At 46.8% G+C, this 21,893-nt stretch overlaps 1 protein-coding gene across 1 annotated transcript in view; it reads left to right on the top strand.

The window, feature by feature from the left end:
• Positions 1–21,893, top strand: part of Ptprj (protein tyrosine phosphatase receptor type J) — a 72,882-nt gene that overhangs the window by 19,198 nt on the left and 31,791 nt on the right. Inside the window, 8 exon segments of the mRNA XM_032902549.1 lie at positions 2,790–2,907; positions 2,909–2,942; positions 7,004–7,022; positions 10,716–10,964; positions 13,102–13,329; positions 14,282–14,494; positions 17,851–18,114; positions 19,272–19,529. Coding sequence (XP_032758440.1) covers positions 2,790–2,907; positions 2,909–2,942; positions 7,004–7,022; positions 10,716–10,964; positions 13,102–13,329; positions 14,282–14,494; positions 17,851–18,114; positions 19,272–19,529 — 1,383 coding nt within the window.

Raw genomic sequence — 21,893 nt, 5'->3', positions numbered from 1 at the left:
GCTTGTCTTCTCTGCAGTCCATTTAAAGTTTCCATTAATTGTTGAGTTTTGTTTAAAAAAATTCCTAAGCCCACTGTCTCTAAAATTGAGAGTGTTTGGAATTGAAATGAAAACATTTGCTCAAGTATCTATTGCACTAAATCTTAAAATTAAAACTGTCCTGTCTCAGAAGACAAGGAGAATATTCCCTTTGGCTGTCCCAGAACTTGCCATCCTCCTGCATCCGCCTCCTGGGTATTGGCATGTGGACCATGAATACAGCGTAGACCTGTTCGAACTCAGATTACTTTAAAAACTGAAAGGTCACTTGAAGTTTAGTTGCTGTCGTCTGGTGTGCACAGACACGTACGTGATTGTACTGATATGAGATGTGGAATTGTGTTCTCATGTGTTATTCATAAGGTTCCTCTGGGGTGTGTGGGGGGTTGGCAGTAACAGCTCTGGTGAAGATACTGACAGAAGCTCCTGGCCCGAGATTTCTAAGGCTTCCCCCAGCCCTGCATCTCAGAGTTCACATGACTTCTCTCAGGTAGGGCCTCTGACTACATGTTCCTCTGTACCTTGTGGAAGAGGTCATTGTGCCTCCGGCCTCCTCCAGCGTTGAGGCGGTTGGGCTTTTCAGTAAGGGTGGTGCCCATTTCCTCCACTGAAGCTTCACCTTGAATCTTCAGTGTGTAGAGTTATGGGTGATGCTGACCCTTAAGGATGGCAGGATCAAATTACGAGTCCTTTATTTGCCTGAGAGGTAGAGTACCGGTGCCTGTTCTCATCTTACTATGACCGATTGTTTGCCATGTTATCTGCTCTCCTGCTCAGGCCCTGCCTTTGGGCTCCATGGTGGAATTTAATGCCAGGTACTGAGACCAGTTCACCAGGTAATCCCTGACTCCGGGGCCGTTCAGCCATGGCGCTTGCCGCATGTGTTTGGTGGGAGGTCCTACCAGTGTGCTTTTTCTCAGAAGTCAAGGATTTGCCTTTCTGTGGCCTGTATTTCAAGGAGTGTTTGGATAATATTCACAAAGAGACGAGCTAGAGCGAGGAAGGAAGGTGGCCTTTCGGAATCCGACTAGTTTGCTCTAGATCCTATAAAATACTATTTGATTTTAAACGTTGCTTGAAGCAGTTCACATTTTGGTTAATTGCGTCAGTGAGTAAATGTAACTGTTGTCATCTGGTATGTGGGCTTGGCTTTAGAAGGATAAAGAGTCTATTGTTTCCCGGTTGTGTACTTGAGTCCCTTTCACTCACCCTCGAACACCCGATGTGTAGAATGAAAACCTGCTTTCTCCTCACTTGCTAAAATCCAGGCTGCTCCGTGATTTCACTTTCTTTTGCTAAAGCTGCTTCAGTCAGTCCCAGTGAGCTGATAGAACATGTCCCTTAGGCCACGCCAGTCTGGCAAGGCCAGGCCTTTGTAACCTTGGCTTTCCCGGTATCTGTTGAGATCTGCCTGTAGATGAGGCTGCATAATGCTTCCTGGAGTTACGGCCAGGGGTTCTAGGGTCAGGCAGAAGGGATGCAAATCTTCAAATGTAAGCTGAGCGACGTCGGGACAGGACCAGGGAACCAGCTGTGCTATCAGCACCTGTAAGATGGGGATAACTATAGTGTCTGCTCCCTGTGGTCTCAGAAGGTTTCAGTGAGATAGTAAATGTAACACACACAGCACAGTGATGGGCTGGGAGGAGAGTCGATTAATGTTACCGCAGGTACAGTGCCAGGTGTCTCTGTGTGGGGTTGTTTGCCACAGTTTTACATGTTACAGAGTGTTACATCAATCACCTGACCTCTTCCTTAGTCACCATTTTCTAGAGTCCTTAGGCGAGGTCTACCTGCTTGTCTAGGCTCCCCTACCCTGCTCACTTGCTCTGCCATTTTCTTTGAAGTTTTTTTAGGCTTATGAGCTCTTAGTGGGTCTGGTCCACCTTAAGCGCCCCCTCGGCCTTTGGTGACCTGCCCCATGCAAGGGTTGAGGTAGAGAGTTGAGTGATGGACTGAATGCTTAGAGGTCATCAGGTGAATTGAAAGGGTGGCTTTGGGGTTTGGCAGGAGTCAAGGACCCTTGCTGTGCTTGGATCTTGAGAGAACACACATGGGACATGTGTCGTAGATGCCCTTTCATTATTTTCTAGTTGAGGAAATGAGTGGTGTTGGGAGACTCTCAGTCCCGGAGACAGAGGACAGGGGGTGGGACCTGCCCTTTATTATTCTCTTATTTATCATTTTATCTTTTAAGACAGGGATCTCACTTTGTAGCTCAGGCCATCCCAGAACTCACTCTGTAGACCAGGCTGGCCTTGAACTCACAGAGATCTACCTCCCTCAGCCTCACAAGTGTTTGGATTAAAGGCATATGCTGCTACCACACACAGCTTGAACCCAAACTTCTCGACTCTGCTGGGCTGGGCTCTCACCCAAAAGATGAGCCTGGGTTATTTTCTCCGTGCCCCAACTGACCCCTGTCCACCTATGTGCACCCCAGGAGGAGGCACATGAACTATGAACTATGAACTGTGAACTATGCTGGGGGTGCCCTCGACTTCTGTTTTCCTACTGACAGTGGAGATGGGAGAGGCAGTCACCTCAGCTTTCTTTCTAGCTGTGGACCTCCAGGGTTCTTGCACACTGCTGTTGCTTTGCCACGGCCCCATCCACTCTCACAGAAGGCCCTGCTTTAGGCGTTGTTCTGTTTTGTATTCCAAATAGAGGGTTCTGTATAGAGCCATAGCCATAGTATGACAGAACAGAAACAAATGGCAGCAGATAGCCGCCTGTCCTGGCTCTCTTAGTTTTGCATATGGATGCTGTCTCGGGAGGTTTTGAAGGCCACAAGCCTTTGCAGGCCTAAGGTGCAGCTGCCCCGGCACTACAGACCTCAGATTGTAAGGACAGAGCACAGCATGGAAGTGGGGATCAGAACCACTAGTGATCCAGGAAGAAGGGTGTGTGTGTAGAGGTGCATTTAGGGGTTCCAAAGCTTATAGCTTGGGAGACTGGGATGATGGGGAACTTACACCAGAGAAGTGGGGGGAGAGGAGGAGCGAAAGGGTCTATTTTGGTGTGTGGTGTTGTCATGTAGATTTGGGGAGAATTTGAAAGGTTTAGATCCATGTTCCCAGTGAGGTCTGCTAGCCTGGTTGCAGAGCAGGAAGAATTCAGAGTTCCTTCTCTTATTCTTCTTCCCCTTCTTTTCCTCCACGAAGCTTCCTTTCCCTCCTCCCTTGAGCACGGTGGGGAGACTCTATTCACTAGTGAGAGGAACTGTTTGGAAGTGCGTTTCAGCGGCATTTAGCGCATCCACCCTATTGTGCGACTGCATCTCTCAGTTTTCCTCATTTAGAATCACCAGTAAAGAAACCCACAGATTGGGTTCATGTGTAACCAGGCCTCTTCCCTTTCCAGCCCCCATGGCTCCTGGCCTGTGCTCCGCTTCTGTGGAGTCTCTGTTCTGGATATTTTATATAAATGAACTATGTCGGGTCATGCATCTGGCCTCTTTCCTGTAATACCACCTTTTTTGAGATTCATCCATGTATCAGGAGTCAGTGCCCCCGTTCCTCTTTTTGATCTGGTGATTTTCTGTTGTATAGACCTGATGTAGTCAGTGGGTACATTTTCCCTTTTGGCTGTGGGAAGAGTACTTCTGCGACACCGTCAACAGCTCCCTGGTGCAGGGCTGTGACGTCTGGTGCCCCTTGAGCCCTAAGCCCTAGGTCGAACTCCCTAGTCCTCTGTATAACAGCTCTACCAGGTTACCAGGGGAAGGCTGGGGGAGGGGCATGCTTCCACCTTGTCTCTGGTACTTCATCGTCTACTTTAATTTCTGTCCAGAGGGAAGTGGGGAAAATGTTGGTCCTGCCTCCAGTCGGCAGCATCTCTCTCCAGGCTTTCTCCCCTTGGGCATGCTCAGACCCTTGGGCTGTGTAACCCGAGCGCCCGGTCCTTCTCTGTGGATGGATATTTTTGTTGCCACCACAGCCATCTGGGCACGGGCGTGGGGAGGACTCGCTGTAGGACCTGAGGAATGCTTACTGCTTTCCCTGTGTGTGGAGACTGATGTGGGGGTACCAGAGGGAGGAAAGTCTCCGCTCCTCCTCCAGGAGCAGCAGGATCGGTGGTTCCCAGACTCCCTTCCTGCAGGTAACCTTGGTGTACCTTTTTTTTGTGCCTGGGAACCCATCTCCTATCATCTCGCATCAGGCTTCCCACAGGCTTTTCCTTCTGTTTGGAAGGATGGACCTTCTGTTGGTGGCATTTTTTTAAAGTATGCATGAAGTGCCCACCTGTCCAGGTATCTCACAGGTGCTATTTTCGGGTGTTTTTTTATCTGGTTTGTCAAAGAGGCTGGGGTCCTGACTGTGCCATCCGTTAACCTGAGCCGATCCCAGAAGAGGAGCCATTGGCCTCTCAGGATTCCTGCGTGCAGTTGCAGGTTAAGTGAAAGTCAGTGAACCTTACTTTGTTCTGTGAACCAGCGTAACTTGTTCTAGTTAATGGGCGGTGCAAAAGCAGGTAGTTGCATGGTCAGCTCTCCTCTGACAAGGAGTCCGGATTACTGGTCGACTTAGTTCAAGGTTCAAGGTCGGCTCATCCACTTCCTGGAGCTATCTCAACAGATAGGTGTTCTTCAAAGATAGGTGATGCCGAAGCCACAGGCATCACAGGCAGAGCCCATGAAATCCACCACGGCAGCACTGTAGTAGCCCTTGATACCCCTTTGCTTGGCTGGGTCTTAGTGCCTGTGGCTTCCAAGCAAACATTCCAAGCTGACATTTGGAAGTCAGGTCCGAGGAGGTGAGGGTGAGAGGGGAAAGGTAGAGAGGGAGGTTGGCAAAAAGTTGATAGATAACCGTGTGCTTTTGAAGTGGCCATTGCTTTACCATGAGCTCCAAAGAGACTCACCTGGGTCGCCTTGTTTGTGGCACAGGGGCATCTGGGAGGGTTCAGAGGAGAAATCTGGCCAGGCCTGTCTCAGAACACAGGGAACTTTTTTTTTTTTTTAAATAATTGATAGGGAAGTAACATCAGCATGTAATATCTTTTATATTTAAAGCATATAATATCTTTTATAATTAATTTTTAAATCTTCACTAATCCCTAGCATTTTCTCCACTTAGAAGGTGGCAGAGCTGGTGGTTCAACACAGGGACTCTGTAGTCTGAGTATCATGGTTCAAATCCAGGCCCCGCTCTTCACCTCCTTACTGATGAACTGTTTGTAAGACTCAGTTTGTGTCTGAGAGCACTTTGAGCAGAGCCTGGCGGTCAGCGCTCTGACTGAATTGACTTCCACTTGCTGAGCACAGCAACTCAGAGCTGTGATTTCCTTTTTCTCCAACAGATGGTCCTTGCCCCTTAAGGTGACTTAAGGGGACACATGACAAAGATCTTGAGGCACCGTGCTCGCTCTGCCTTTGCGGGCTCCCTTGCCTGCTTTTGCGGGCAGTCCTGTTTACCTGTCTCTGAGGGCATGGCTGCTTGCTGTCCTCTTTTTCTGGATAGCGAGGGAGGCTCTTCAGAGGCGTGCTTGGCCCTTGTAGGTGCTTCCTGCTGGAATATTTGCGACAGTGCTCTCTGACTGGAGTTTCTTTCAGACTCATGACCCTCCAATGGCAAACCATCAGAGGGCAGGATGCAGGTCTCTGATGGTTTCTGGTGGTCCTTAGATGAACGGGTTCCAGGAGGGGTATTAGTGTATTGATACCAAGGGGAGATAGACCACGGGCAGGTGCCAGAAGCCAGCATCCTAAAGAGCGGAGGTTTTGAACTTGGCTTTTATGTACTGGGCACAGTACACGTGCTCCTTTGTGCTGGCCATGGACTCCGCTGTTTTCCTCCCTCCCTTGGATCCATCATAAACTGTGTTGGTTGACATATTGTCTGGCCTTTGGGGCAGTAGCAGCTGGCACTCCTCAGATGAGCTGAGAAAGGTTAATTCTGAGAGATGAGGCAGTGGAAAGTTTTGGGGGACCTTGGGGACTCTGTTCCTCCTCCTCAGCTAACGAGTTCGTTTTTGTGGCACTCATTGAGTGCCTACTGTATGCACTGTGCTTCTGCTCCTGTGGAGGAGACAGTGGTGACAGAGTTAGGGTGGTCTCACTCTCCTGGGTGGTTACTGAAGAGACTTCGTAAGCGGTGGCATTTTGGGTCAGGCCCTAGGAAATAAGTAAGTTTTGGGACCCTGTGATTTTGTGAGAGGGAATAAATGTGTTAGGGTCCCAAGGGGAAATTGGCTCCAAGAATATGAGTGTCACCAAGATTAGAGGAGCCTGCTGGGTAGTTAAGGGTGGATTTTTATTCTAACTGTGGTGGGCAATTGTGGGGCATTTCTCCTCCTTTTGATTATTTTCTTTTTCTCAATCACTGTGCTTTGGAAATTCCAATCACCCAAAGCATGTATTTAAGAAACAATGGGACATGCAGGCTTGAATTACATTAGGCTTTGGGGAAATAACGTATGGTCTGGATGATCGTGAATACTGCTGAAGGGACTCCCTCTCCCCCTAACGGAAGACTAAAATGGTTTAACTAAATCTGTAAGGCCTCAAGTTTTGCTTCTTTCCAAAGCTGCATACCAGATAATTAAAAACTGATGCCCTCTACTGATAGACTGAAAAAGGGAGTATTGTATAGTGAGAGGTCCCAAACCCTTTGACTGCATTTCAGCCATGGCTTTAACAGTAGGCTGGCCCTGGGCATGGCTACAGGGAAAAGCTTGTACAGGTCTGCATTTCCTTCTGCATCCTTCTGTCAGTTCACCTCACAGGGGCAGGAGGGAGCACTGTGAAAAACACTGGGTTTAAGTAGTCAGCAGCCCAGTTAATCTTTCTTAGTTGACTTGCGCTTTCCCTGTATTTAAAGACCGAAGACGCCCTATCCATGGCCATCAACCTTCCATGCACTCAACACCCACCCCCAATATTAAGTCCTCAACTGCTTTGTTTCTGATTTGCATTTTCACGGCCGAATGAATCTGCTGACTTCCCTTTTCTTTTCCGTTACAGGTTGTGTGCACAGGTGCGGGTGAGTATCTTGCTCCTTTCCATTCTTGTAGTTTGTTACTGCCCCCTAGTGGACACAGAGCTACACTAGTGGCATAAACTGGGAAAAAATATCACTGGGGGAAAAAAAAATCACAGGGAAAAAAATGTATCAAAAGCGCACTTAGGGGGCTTGTGGTCAAGAGCACTGGCTGCTCTTCCAGAGGAGCCGAGTTTGATTCCCAATGACAGCTCACAGCTGTCTATAGCTCGAGTTCCAGAGGATCTGGCATCCTTGCTCAGGCCTGCAGGCAGGACATCAATGTATACAGAAATACAACAAACCAAAACCCCCCAAACCTCATACTTTCCGTTTTTTCCCCCTTAGAAATTGAATGAAGAGAGAATGTAAAGTTGTTTAACTACAACTATAAACATCTTTTGTTTTCTCAACTGAGTGTTGGTGATGTATTTCCAACTCCTGGGTGGTAGTTTGGGGGCAGCCTGAGGGACATAGTTAAGCCACCAGTTCATAAATACATTGAACTTCCTGTGATTTTCTTTTGCCAGCCTACACCCATGGGTGAGATACATGTGTTGAAACTGTAATACTGTATATTTCTATTTCATGTGGTATTATTTTGCAAGCCCTTTCTTGTGTTGCTGTCTTGCTACCCTTACAATATGGTGTTGTGGAATTATACAAATTCTTCGAAAGCAGAGGCAGCCTCCTGTGTCTTTTGATTTTGAGTGTTATCCTGGGGATGGGTCTATAGCTCATGGCTGGGCATTTGCCCGATACATATGAGGTCTGGCATCCTTAGAACAGTGAATCAGTACAGAGTTCCTTTCCTCTTGGCCCCCCAGTGCTGTGTGGAGGCCTGAGTCCCAGTTGTAGCTGGGTGCTGCTTTCCCTGGTCTGTAGGAAGACAAGATAAACACAGATGCCTGCCTAATATTATCGTAACAATGGTTTACATAGCCAAACACATCCAGCTAAAAGCACCATTCTGGGACCAAGACCTTACTGTTTCTATAGTAGTTATAGTAGTTAGTACTTTAAAAAATGTATATTTTTGGGAAAAAATGCTAGTGTGTGTCCCTAAAATTCAGGAACTTTTTTTTCTTTTCCTGCAAAGCCAAGCCAAACCAAACCAAACCAAACCAAACCCCCAAAACAACCCAAAGCCTAGGGATCACTGAGATAAAATGATCGACTTGGTCTCACAGTGTTTTACAAAGAGGGCAGAACTTACTGAACCCTTCTAATGAGGCAAATCTTTGTTAATAGCAGTAATTACGCAGAACTATCACAAACAATGGGGGGCCCACACAGGCACTGTCTCTCCTGTGAGTCAGCCTGGGAGATCAGCTGGGAGGGGGCTGGAGCTCTGCAGAATTTCATCTCTGTGCACTCTGGCTCAGAGGGCGGAGTGTTTTGAATGCTCAGTGGCAGGAACAAAACTCCAGACCTATTCTAGAAGGCGTTTCCTGGGAGCTCAGGACTTCTGGAGCCACAGGAAGGGCCCTGCGTTAGTCCGCTGGGGTTCCTTCATGGCCATTATACACATTCTCTCTCCCCACAGTTACCTTCTCTGAGCACACAGGTAGCTGTCTTCTCTTGTGTCCTCATGGGGCCCCCTCCAGCCCCTGTGCCTATGGACTAATCTGCTCTTCTTACAAGGATGGCACTTTTAAGGAGAGAGACCCCCACTCTCATGACCTCATTTGAACTTAACTCCTTGACATGCTGTTTTGCAAGTACACACACATTTACTACTTTAATGTATGGATTTGGGGGATGACGCAATTTAGCCTATAGCATATAGGGAGCAGGATTTAGATGTAGCCCCCCAGAATTGATTTCTAGATTAAGGCTTAGTTACCCTCCTGTGACAGGTGGCAGGGTGAGAAATTGCAGGGTGAGAAATTCAGAAGGGTCCTGAGTTGTGAACCCTAGCTTCAACTGCACATAGCGCTGATGTAAGAAAGAAGGACTGAGTTCCAATCGCAGTATGTACCAAAGAGACCTATGAGACATGTCCAAGTATTTTCTCCTGTAGTTGCAAATACACATTCTTCTCCACTGGGGATGGAGCACTGTCTGGGATAGACCTATTTTAGGCTACACAATACATCTCAGGAGTATTCAGGTAGCTCTAGATGTAAGTATCTTTCACAGTAAAGTAAAACTTAGAAATCAGTTATTACAAACCCTGGGAACTACACACATTTGGAAACTAGCAGCATGCGCTCACATAACCAGTAATGCAAGAAGAAAGAAAAGGAATTCAAACATTTGAGAAAAAACGGAAAGACCATATTTCAAAACACACAGGATGTGGCAAAGAGCTGTTCTAAGAGGAGGTTTGTATGAGTAAATGACTTTGTCAGTTCCTCCTTGAAAGACCAGAAACCCAATTCAACAGCACACTGAAGACTCTTCAGTGTGATCAGGTGAGATCCATCCCAGGGATTTAAGGATGAGTCAGCATACGGACAGGACACAGGCGTATGTGATAATGTTGCATTAATAGAAGGGACAAAATCTACAGTATTATTTCAGTAAATGAAGAGGAAACATTTAGTAAAAATGTACCTCCTCCCATGACTATTGAAATGCAGGAGTCTGTTTCCCCATGTTGCTCAGGTTCTCTGTATGAATTTAAAAAAAAAAAACAACAACCAAGTTAGGGTCTTAGCATAGACTTTGCTACTGAGATTGGTGCCATAGCCATCCTCCTGCAGATGGGAAGAGTGAGCGGTATGTACACACTTAGCATCTGGTACCAAGGCTGGGACATTGCTAACTACCTTCCCGGGTGCTGCTCATCTCGCTACCTCCTCTGATGTAGCTGTTACCACTTTCTCCTCACGGCCATTGTCACTGATTGTAAATGGTGGCACCCAGTGATATGTGAACCTGTCAATTTTTAGAAGAAACTCAATGCCTGAAGGGGTGCAGCAGATTATTCCCAAAGTGTTTAATTTTTCTTTGCTCCTCTTCCAACCCTTTCTATGGACTGGGTGAATTTGCACCTCCTCCAGGTGAGGCACAGCGTCCAGGCCATGCTGAGAAGACTGCAGCAGTGGCTTCTTCAGCACCTTGAGAATAAGGACTTACCTTGTATTTACTGTTCCTGGTCATTGCTCCTCGATCTTGGGCTTAACCAAGTCCACTTCACTTCTAGTATGACTGTGAATAACCACATGGCTTCCATTGGTTTGGAGTCTAACATATTTGGCCTTGTACAGGGATATTCAGAGAGTTGAAATGATTTTGAATAAAATTTTATGACCAGGGTGAGTAGGATTGAGTTGTCTTAATATATTGACCTTGTCTATAGTATCACGATGGCTTACTGATGGTTAATGTACAGTTGGTACATTAGAGTTAAGATCGAGTTTTAAGGGGCTCAAACCAAGTCACTCACTCAGTGGGTAGAATAGATTTTTATGGGCGGTTTTCCAAGACTCATTTTGCATTTTAGATCTCTTTGTGTCAGTTTATGTCAAGGTTTAAACTCATGGCCAACATGGCCTCCATCTGTTTACTTTGTCTTCAGTTTCAGGAACACGTACTCATGCGCAGTGTGTATATATTCAGGGGAGTCAAAGAGGCAAACGAAAAGAAATAAAATTGAGAGCCAACAAGATGGACTTTATTCTTACATTTATTAATTTGTCACATATGATTAATCCCCCCTTTCTCTCTCCTCTCTCTTCATTTAAGTAGTGCCCAGTCCTGTATTTGATGTTGAAGCTGTCGCCAGCCCTACCATTGTGGTATTAACGTGGAAACACAATGATTCAGCCGCTTCAGAATATACGATAAATGTGGGAAACACGCTGTCGTATGCTGTTAAAAACCAGACATCATTTAACATCACAGGCTTAAGCCCAGCTACTTCCTACACATTCTCCATCACCTTGGGAACAGCCAATGAGACCTCAGGAAAGCCCACATACAAAAATATCACAACAGGTAAGGGACAAGGTAAACAGGGCTGGTGGCTACAGCAGCAGTGGCCTGGGGAGGTGAGGAGGGAGGTTTGGAGGTCACAGGACAGGACTCTGTGGAAAAGATCACATCAGACACTATGTATGAACAACATTATCTTGTCCCCATGAAGCCCGAGGGCTGAAGGGGAAACCTGTGGCATGGGAAAGTTAAGTTTCTTCTAAGATCCCATAGTCCTGGACATCAAGAGTGATGGGACTGGAACCTGGAGAGCCAGAGTCTAGCCGCTAGAAGGTCCGTGATATCCATACAGTCACCAGGATCCATTAAATTGTGTGGTTTATTGATGTTATTGTCTTTAGTAATAAAGACAAAGAGAGCGGAAGATGTAGCTCATCAGTATAGAGTTTGACCCTACTTCAGCTCTGTGTTGTCAGCAGCACCCCATACACACAGACAGACACACAGACACACACAGACAGATACAGAGACACACAGGCACACAGACACACACAGACACACACAGACACACACACAGACAGACAGACACACATACACACAGACACACAGACACACACACATACACACACACACAGACACACAGACACACACACAGACACACACACAGACACATAGACACAGATACACAGACACACAGACACACACAGACACACAGACACACACACAGACACATAGACACAGACACACAGACACACAGACACACACAGACACACAGACACACAGACACAAACACACACAGACACACAGACACAGACACAAACACAGACACACACACAGACACAGATACACACACAGACACACAGACACACAGGCACAGACACACACACAGACACACACAGACAAGACACAGACACACAGACACACAGACACACACACAGACACACAGGCACAGACACACACACAGACACACACACAGAAAGACACACACACACAGACACACAGACACAGAGGCACAGATGCACACACACAGACAGAGACACACACACACAGACACACAGACACACACACAGACATACACACAGACACACAGACACACACACAGACAAACATACACACACACACACACACACACACACACACACACACACACACACACACACACACACACACCCCTGGGGCTGGAGAGATGGTTCAGTATATAAAGGGCTTACCGTGCAAGTGTGAGAACCAGACTTTGGATCCTCAGCACCAGCTTGGTAAATCCTGGGTGGGCATGGAGGCCTCCCTGTAATCCCAGGTTAAGTACAAAACCAACCAACAGTGACCTGATTTGTGTCCAAAATGTCTGACGTGAGAAGTCTGACGTGAGAAGTCAAATCAATGACCAGTTGTGTCAGAGCTGGGGGCTGCCTTAGAGTCACTTATCCAGCATCTTCGCAGCCGGCCCTCTGCAGGCCGCAGGCAGGGCTCTTCTCTGTTCGCAGCACCGCCCACTTTGCCTTTGCGTGCTTGTCTGTATTCTGGTCTCCTCCGGCACCAACCAGCAGCTGATGCTCTGTCATCCTGCGTCCCCTGCTCTCCCTGTTCTCAGAGCACAAAGCAAAGGGAGAGATGCTGGGTGCTGCAGGATGTGTTTCTAACCCTAGTACTCACGAAGCAGTGGTGGGGAGTCTGTTGCAAGTCTGAGCCCAGCCTGGGCTACATAGTGAAACCAACTAAACAAGCAGTAAAAAGGCGGCAAAAACAGAAGGGAGTGTATGTCCTTTTAGCTGAATTGGTTTAAATTATGTCGCCATCAGGCAAATAAGGTGATGGAAGGGCCTGGGCATAAAATATTGTTTGCATTAGTTGAACGGAAGCTTCCAGATTTAGAAATAGTCATTTGTTTGATCCTTTATTTTCAGTGTCTAAAATTAACACAGTTAAATGCCACTGTGTAGAGGGTATTTTAAGAAGAACTTCAAAGTCCTGTTGGGAATTTGAGCATCTTGAACAGTGATGCAGAATGTGAGCAGTTCGGGTTTCAAGGTTTCTCTTCTCGAGTTTTCGAATGGTGTTTGTTCCCTGGCTCTGTGATGTCATGGGGAGGTTTAGGCTCTGATATGAAAGGCACGTATTTAGTGGGTCACTTAGGCAGTGACCTAGGGAAGATGGCTTCAGAGGCGTCCCCACTGATTCCCACTGTGTGTTTTTGAAACAGAGCCCTGGCCAGTGTCGGATCTCCACGTCGCCTACATCGGTGTGACACAGGCTCTTCTCGCCTGGAGCGATGCAAACGGCACCGCTTCTTACCGGATGCAGATTGTAGAGCTGACCACAAATTCATCAGGTGGTATTTCAGATCTGAAGCCGGGGACCCATAAGAGCTTGGCTGTCCAAGGATCGAATGAGACCCAGCATGACTTACGGGTCACAGACGGCGTCCCGGGTGAGTTATGCAATTGTGTATCAGGTTTTGATTTTTATCATTTACTGGTGTATGTTTGTGTAGGGTTTGAGAACTGGTAGACTGCCCTGCCACAGGGTTGTGTGGTCTCATACCTTAGTGAGGAGGAGGGCTCCTGGTTTACAAGTCAACACAGGGCTCAGTGTGGTACTTGGGCTTCAGACTTTTGGATTTGGAGGACTGGAAGGTCGATAGGCCTTTTCACCTTTCACATCGGCTGAACAGTGACAGGTGTTAAACAGTGGGTGACCAAATCAGTTCCCCCATTGAGGAGAGGGATCCTTAGTAGGCAAACCCAGCAGATGTCTTTTGTGCTTTCTTTAGAGAAGTCAATTGTAGATTTTGTAGCAGTGGATTCCTCTGGTAACTGTGAAATGAGGAAGAGGAGAGACTAAATCTCCATTTTACACCAAGGCAACCAAGATACAGATTGGGTATTAGAATCAGAAACCAGATGCTGAGTGCTAAGACTGAAAGGTAATTTATGGCCCATGACAGGTAGTGAGGCCTTCAAGAGATAGGCCACTCTCAACTCTTTCTCCTGATTTGGTCTCTGTGTCTGGTTGCCTCTCAGGGAGCACCCCTCCCACATAGTTCAAGGCGAAGTGGACATGAGCTCTTCCTATCTCAGAGCAGTCTGAGGGAGACTGCCATGGTGGGATGGCAGAAGATACTTCCCAAAGAAAGGAGAATGGTTCAGCATATCAGAGCTCAAAGAAAACTATAAAATATCTGTGGTGTTATGGAGTAATACAAAGTGAAGTATCTGGTTCTTTTCAGGGAACCAGATCTTTCTCAGGAGGCGGCAGAGAACAGATATTTATGGAGTACCAACTGTGGGCCCTGTTGGATGTGTCATCCTATGGGATAGGGTGGTGAAAGGTGGGGGATGTGTTCTTGTGGTTAATGTCTTTGCCTCCTGTGTTTGAAGCAGATGCCAATGGCACCGAGGGAAGCCCAGTGGCCAACATATCCCAACTACATAAGAATTCTCTTGCCTCTGCAGACCCACCCTCTGCCCGGGATCCCTCCCTCACAGAGGTCTTGCTCACTGAGCTAAAGCCTGATACTCAGTACAAAGTCACCATTTATTCTCAAGCAGCAGATGGCACAGAAGGACAGCCTGGGAACAAAGTGTTTAAAACAAGTAGGTTGATTTTTATGAAATGGACTCAGCCTGAGTTTTATAAAGTTTTATCTTTTGTGATTCCATATCTGGATTATTTCTTGCTTAGCAGCTAGTTCCATTATTAAAAGGATCTTCCTGAGAGAGGTTTGGGGTGGAGCCGTGGCACTGGGTTTCTCTGTACCTCTGTGACCACAGTTTATCTTTTAAGATGCTCAGCAAAGCACTGGGCGAGGGAGGGTGTGGATGCTGGGTGCCACCTCACATCTGTCTTTGCTGTCTGCCAGCGTGTTTCTGGTTTTGACTGGCCCTTGAGGTGTATGTCGACCTTTTTGTCAAGACCCTTGCTGACATTCACATTGCTGTCATTAGCTGTGGTTCACAGGCACCCTCACTCTGTGAGTTCAGTGTCTGGAAACTTTTGTGATCAGTGCTCATGATGCGATACGGTTCCTGCTCTTGGATGGGGGATTGGGATAAACGTGTGTAGAAGCGTCTTCCTTGGTCCCTTCAAGCTCAGGCACTAGAGCTTCGTGTTCTTAGAGGCTCGGTGTGCACTGGCTTGGTGTGTCTTAGAAAATATTTTGAAACACCATCCTAGGTCAACAGACCGGAGGGAGTGAGGGTCAAGACCAGAGGAACAAGGGCAGAAAACAAGCTGGTATCCAGGAGGTGCTAGGCCACCCTAGATCAATTTGTGTCCTGGAAGTCAAAGTCCCCAGGTAGATGTTGTGTGTCCGCTTGCTGAATGGCTGTGCTGGGTAAAGGAACTGGCGTCCCTTGACTTTCATGTGGATGACTAGCAGCTCTTACCCCCAAGAATGTTGAGTGCTTCTTGGAAAGGGGACAGGGCTACTGCATGGGTGGTGCATGACTGCTGTCCATTCTGCTGCGTACTCTATGGACATTGTGAGGTGAAGCGTGATTCTAACATTCAGTCCCAAGGGAGGATCTGAAGTCACTCTAGAGGATGATATGTCTTGGATTCATGGAGACGGTGTGGAAGGGGATCAGGGAGGACACTTCAGTTGAGGAAATGCCTTGGTCAGAAAGGCAGATGACAGACTTAGGGTGTGAAGGCTGAGGGAAAGGCAGTAGTGGGAGTGGTTTTGACGGATTCATGACTCTGTATGCAAAGCTCTTTTATCCAAGTGTTTACAGAAGATAGTAGAGGACTGCAAACCCCCTACCCTGAGGGGCGACTGGGTAGGAACGTGCTCAGAAGAGTGGCCTGTGAGCAGCAGCAGACGACAGAGCAGCAAGAAGCCCAGCCAGGATGCAGCTAGTCGGGCCACAGAGGCCCGGGTGTTGGCAGACAGAGACTAGAGCCTCAGACGCGTCGATGCAGGGGAAGGAGGGGACTTAGGGGACAGCTCGGAGATCCTGGTAGTTCTGGAAGGTTTAGTGTAATTTCTAGAGATATTACATGCGTCTCTTGAGAATTTTCTCTTTTAGCCAATGGGGAGGGGAGGGAGAAGAGGAACACTTTGGAATGTCTGCCAGCAATGACTGTGAGGCTGTGTGATTTGTACAGGGTTAGAAAAAAAAAAAAAAAAAACACGTGGGGAAGCCATTGGTTGTAAGCCATGCCTGTAAGGAACGAATGACAGCTTACCCTGGTATCCATGCTGAAGGAGGAGTGACTTGTCTCGTCTTCCCTCTTCTAGAAATGGTAACATGTCAGTGGGAAGGAGAGAGGTTGCTCTGGAGTGGCTGCTTGACCTCAAGGTCCTCAGTGATCTGGTGGCAGTGGCTAGGACTCAGGACTAGGAGGGCTGGGTGAAGAGACTGGCTTCCTGGAGGTGCTGTGATTAGTGGTAGGCTGTCCTACACACGAGACGCTTGCGTAAGAAGGTGGATGGGGTCTGTATCTAGTCCTTGCGCCTCTTTCCACCACTCCTGAGCTGAATCCATCCGGAGGAGGGGGCATTTGCCTGATTTGCTAAGAGGAGTCATGTGTTTGGGTTCTAGACACCTGCTCTTTAAAGTTCTTTGAGAAGAACTAAAGCATTGTAGACTCTTGGCTTGGATCACACATATCCTGGGTTCTATTGAACTGTCCCAGGATTTGGTAAGTGTAGAAGCTGTGCGCTCGTTATATGGTGTTTGGGTTTTGTACCTATGCGACAATTGGTTTTGGCTGATGTGATAAATTACCACAGACTGGACAGCTAACAATGACAGACATTTACTTTTCACAGTTCTAGGAGTTAGGAGTGTGAAGCCAGGTGCTAGAGATGGTTGGTATCTGGTTGTGGGCCCCATTCTTTATATCACAGTGCAGATGAGTTGCTTTTGGGCCTCTTAATAATGACGCTGATCCCATCATGATGGTCTGCTCACCCTCATGGTTAATTAACTCCCTAAATCCGTTTGAATACCGTCAGCCCAGCAGTTAGGATCTCTCTCTCTCTCTCTCTCTCTCTCTCTCTCTCTCTCTCTCTCTATATATATATATATATATATATATATATATATCCCCTATATCTTATATTCTACCCTGAAGCATAGATATATAAATAAATATATTTAAAATCCATCCATCCATTCATACACACACACACACACACACACACACAGCCCATCTGGTATTTTTTCAGGGACTGATCAGGTGGGCCAGGGTTGAGGAAACTATCAGAGTATATTTCAAACCCAAGTAAGTGGCTGTTGGAGAGGCACCTCCAGAGCTGCAGTAAGTGTTAGGGGAGGGGATAGTGTTCCTGGAGCCCAGTGAAGACAGAAGACACAGGATGCAAGACTAATTATTCCCATTAGGCAGCCCCCATCTTCCTCCTCACCCCACTCATTAGTGCAGAGTCCTCACAGGCCATGTGGAAGGCCCCCCCAGTGATGTCACATGCAGAGTGCAGCCTCCTGGGACACAGGGTAGGCAGAAGAAAGACAGGATGGGCTAGTGGAGTAGATAACTGAAGGACCTCTCACATAGTCTTCTGTAAGGTCTCATAAGAAAGTGGCTTGGTAGCTTTCCTCAGGTCTCCCTGACTGGTAAAGCCTGGCCGGCTTAGAATCCAGTGTGCTCTCCGTTCAGCTGTGAGACATTTTCATGATGTATGGGTGTGTTTGTTCTTGGGTGGATCTGTACTTGAAGGCTTTTCTGGCTTTCCCCCAAGCCTCTAGGGCGGTCCGAGGTCTACTCACAAACAGCACAGAGCATCTGTGAGGTGCAGCTCTGTGAGGTGCAGTGGCTCGGCTGTCTTTGCTGATGTCTGACTTTGATGAGACCTTCACACATTTCTGGTCATGGAGACCTGATGGTGAGGGTGACTGACTGATGACAGGTCCTGATGACACACTCCTCTCTTCTCATTCTGACTTGACCACTCTGATTATTTTTCACTCCTCTTGTGTCTTTGAAGAGCCCATCCAAGTTTCTGACATCAGAGCTGTGAACATCAGTGACTCGAACATGACCCTGACCTGGAAAAGCAACAATAATGAGTCCCATGCTTCATTTACCTACAAAATATACGTGGTTGGGGGTTCCAACCCCATCAACGAAACTGTCAATGAGACTCAGGCCGTCATCCGTGGACTCAGCTCCAGTACCTTGTACAACATCACAGTGCTTCCTTTCCTGGGTCAGACCGCGGGTATACCAGGCTTCCTCCAAGTGTACACTTGTAAGTTCTCTCCTCGCTGTGTGGTCTGCTTTGCTTTTCTGCTGTTGTGGCAGCCTCTGACCAAAGAAAATTGGTGAAAGAAACTGTTTATGTCAGCTCGCACTTCCGGGTGGCAAGCAGTCTTATCACTTAGGGTAGTCAGGGTAGGAGCTGAAGCAGAAGCCAGGGAGGAACGTGGCTTATTGGCTAGATTTCTGCCTCCTGCACAGCTGGTTTCCTTAAGTAGCCCAGGACCTCCTGCCCAGATACAGTATGCCTGCAGTGGTCTGGGCATGCCCACTTCAATCATCATTCAAGGCTTTTTCTCACAGACATGGCCATAGGCCGGTCCAGTCTGGCAGTTACAGAGCTGAGGTTTCCTTTCCCCAGGTGACTTTAGGTTGTTACCAAGGTAACCATAAAAGCTAACCTGTACACTGTGGCTCCCCTTTCTTGTGGTCTGCTATATGCCGGGAATAGATACAAGGCAGGGGAGTGCGTTCTGTCCTGAAGGAATGCCTAGCACTGCACGTGGTTCCACAGGGGCTCATTCACCCCTCAGGGTGTGAGAGGTAGCGAGAGCCTTCGTTGGTTGACCCCAGGCACAGGCTCAGTGGCTTGGGATGTGCTGCTTTGGCACTGTGTCATTGAATGCTAGGGTATCCTTGAGATATGGTTGGTGTTCGTCTGCCTTTATAGAAGTGGAGACCATGTCTGAGGTGATATGGGAAGGCTGAGAAGCAGGTAAATGACGGAGATGAGATCAGACCTTTGGAAGGCTGAGTAACGTATTCAAGATAAAGCAACCAGCCATGGCCAGCACTCTACCCCAGAGCCTGGGAATCCTTACCCCCTCTCACTGCCTGTGGGTAACTGGCATGGTGTCTGCACTTTTGTGGCCAAGTGACCTTCCTTAGCCAGAAGCACCAGCTTTAGGCTTATACTGCAGTTGGTGCTCTGGAGAATGTTGGCCAGTGCTTATGAGGGTCAGCCATACTGTCCCGCAGAGACGGACTTTACATACTTTTGTTTTTGAGACGAACTTTCACTGTGCATCTCAGGCCGGTCTCAAACTCTAGATGCCCCTGACTGAGCTGCTCCAGTTGTGGACAGGGCCAACACTGTACCCTGCCCAGGGATGGAGGTTCTTCCCTAACCTTACTCACTGTCTTCTGCAGCCCCCCGTCCTGTTTCTGACTTCCGAGTGACAAATGTCAGCCTGAGGGAAATCGGTTTGGCTTGGAGAAGCAATGACTCGGAGTCATTCGAGATTTTCATCACGCAGGAGGGAAGTGAGAAACGTTGGAATGCTTCGACGGGAGACCTGAGCTATATCGTTGAAAATTTAAAGCCTGGGACCAGTTACCAATTTGAAATATTCCCACGAGGACCAAATGGGACTGAAGGGCCATCCCAGACAGTTGTTGGTAGAACTGGTAAGCATCTGGATGCTGAAGTTTCTTACAGGAAGCCAGTGTAATTTATAGATGTCTTGTTTTACGAATATTGTTTTTCTTTTCATGAAAAAGAATCTTAAAAATATTTCATGCCTGTGGTGCATATCATCAATACAAAAATAGAGTCAAGAAAAAAAAAACCAAATGTAAAGTCATTAATTAGCACATCGCTGTAGAGAGGTCAGAGGATAACTTGGGGATTGGTTCTTTCCTCCCATCCTGGGCTCTGGAAATTGAACTTAGGTCCTCAGGCTTGTGGGGCGAGTTCTTTTACTCACTGAGCCACCTCACAGATCTCCAGCCCCTTTTTAGTTAGATAAGGTCTCTTGTCACTCTCTAACTTACTATGTGACTGAGGTTGGCCTTGAACTCTGCCTCAGAGATGCTGAGATCAGAGTCACATGCTACTATAGCCAGCTCCCTGATACTATTTTAAGATGTATAGAAACATATATATTTACCCTTTACAAATATGGGTGTCTTTGTTCGTGTGTGGGTTTATAATCCGCTTTTCCTCACCTGCTTATTATGAATATTTTACCCTGTCAGCATGAGTCATTTTATTTTTTATCTATTTGTTTTCTTATTTGCTTTTGAAACAAGGCTTCACTGTATAGCCCTGACTGGCCTTTGTAGACCCTGTTGGCTTTTCACAGAGAAGTCAGCCTGCTTTTGCTTCCCAAAGTGTTAGATCAAAGATGTGTGCTAACATGCCTGGCAATGTTTATTTTATGATATAATTTAAAATCAGCCTTATATTTGTGTCTAGTTTCTTATGAGTAGTTTCTTTGGAATGGGTGGCAAGAAGGGTTGGAGTAAGGCCCCGGAAACTTACAGTTTCTGTCCATTAACGAACAACTCTCACCACTGCTTGGGACATAGTCAAACAGCGTTAGAGGCCGTCTTGATAAAAGGGAAACAAATACCTTCAGATCTAATTTTCCACTTTGGGTATCTGTCAGAAAGAATTGAGAGCAGGGTCTCAAATAGCTATTTGTATACCAGTGTTCATTCACAGCAGCCCAAAGGTAGAAACCACCCAGTATCCATTGGCACACACATAAACAAAATATGGCTTTATCTGTAGTCTACACAATAGAGTATTAATCTGCCATATTGAGTGAAGCCTTCATGTATGTTATAAATGTATCTAGTAGATATGCAAAGTGAAATAAGTCACACACAGAGTATTTTACAAAGTCACTCATACAGAAAGAACATTTAATTTATTTTATTATTATTTTTAACAGCAAGGTCTTACTAGATAGCCCTAGCTGACCTGGAAGGTGTTATATAGAACAGCTTGTTTCAGATTTACCATGATCCTCCTGCCTCTGCCTCCCACATGCTGGGGTTAAAGGTGTGTGTTACCACAGTCCCAGAGACAAGTACTTGTGCTTTAATTTATACAAAGTGCCTAGAATAGAAAGCAGCACAGAGACAGGGAGGAGTCTGGGTGTGGGGGGAGGGAAAAGAAAGGCAGTGTTGGGGTTGGGGATTTAGCTCAGTGGGAGAGCGCTTGCCTAGCAAGGGCAAGGCCCCGGGGTCGGGCCCCAGGCCCAAAAAAAAAAAAAAAAAAAAAAAAAATAAAAAAAAAAAAGGCAGTGCTAAATAGGCACAGCTTTTATGTTGAAAAACGATGAAAACATTTTGGATGTGGAAATGGTAATGTTCATACAATACTACGGGTATATTTAGTACTGGCACAATGCACATTGACAGATGGTTAATGAGAAATAGTGTGTTGTGAGTATTCACCACGCTAAAGGGGAAGGGGACATAGGTACTTCTTAGCTGCTCTCATCTGACTGAATTCTTTTCCTGCCTGTGCCCACAGCAACACCTTTTGGTCACATCATTGTCATAATTACACAACTCTTTTATACTTGAACGTTTGGCTCTGCGTATGTAATAACCTTCCCCATAGTTAGCCTGATCTTCCTCCTATTAGAGGAAGGTACCATGTAACTGTATCATGGCTTATACAGCTCTCTCTTCATTTTCCTTCTTGCTTTTCTCTTCAGTACGCCAGGCAGTACATATGGAGTGCATGCATGATGAAAAATGCTGAATGATGAAAAACAAGCTAATATTTATTTAGACAGGGTCATGCTGAGGAGCTCAAGGTGGCCTTGAACTTGAAATCCTCCTGCCTCAGCTTCATAATTGTTGCTGGGATGATAGGTGTGCATCAGACTCAACTTGAAACCCACTCTTTACTGAGATACAGTATAGGTATAAAAAGTGTACCCTTTCTCAGTACAGAGCCTCATGAATTGCCACAGAATGCATCAGAATCCCAGGTCAGAGTAAGAAATGGAGTGTAGGGCTGGCAAAATGGAC

This window comes from Rattus rattus, chromosome 5 (assembly GCF_011064425.1).
Source record: "Rattus rattus isolate New Zealand chromosome 5, Rrattus_CSIRO_v1, whole genome shotgun sequence".
Classification (NCBI taxonomy): domain Eukaryota; kingdom Metazoa; phylum Chordata; class Mammalia; order Rodentia; family Muridae; genus Rattus; species Rattus rattus.
Note: the sequence above shows the minus strand (reverse complement) of the source record. Positions and strands in the feature narration are given on the sequence as shown.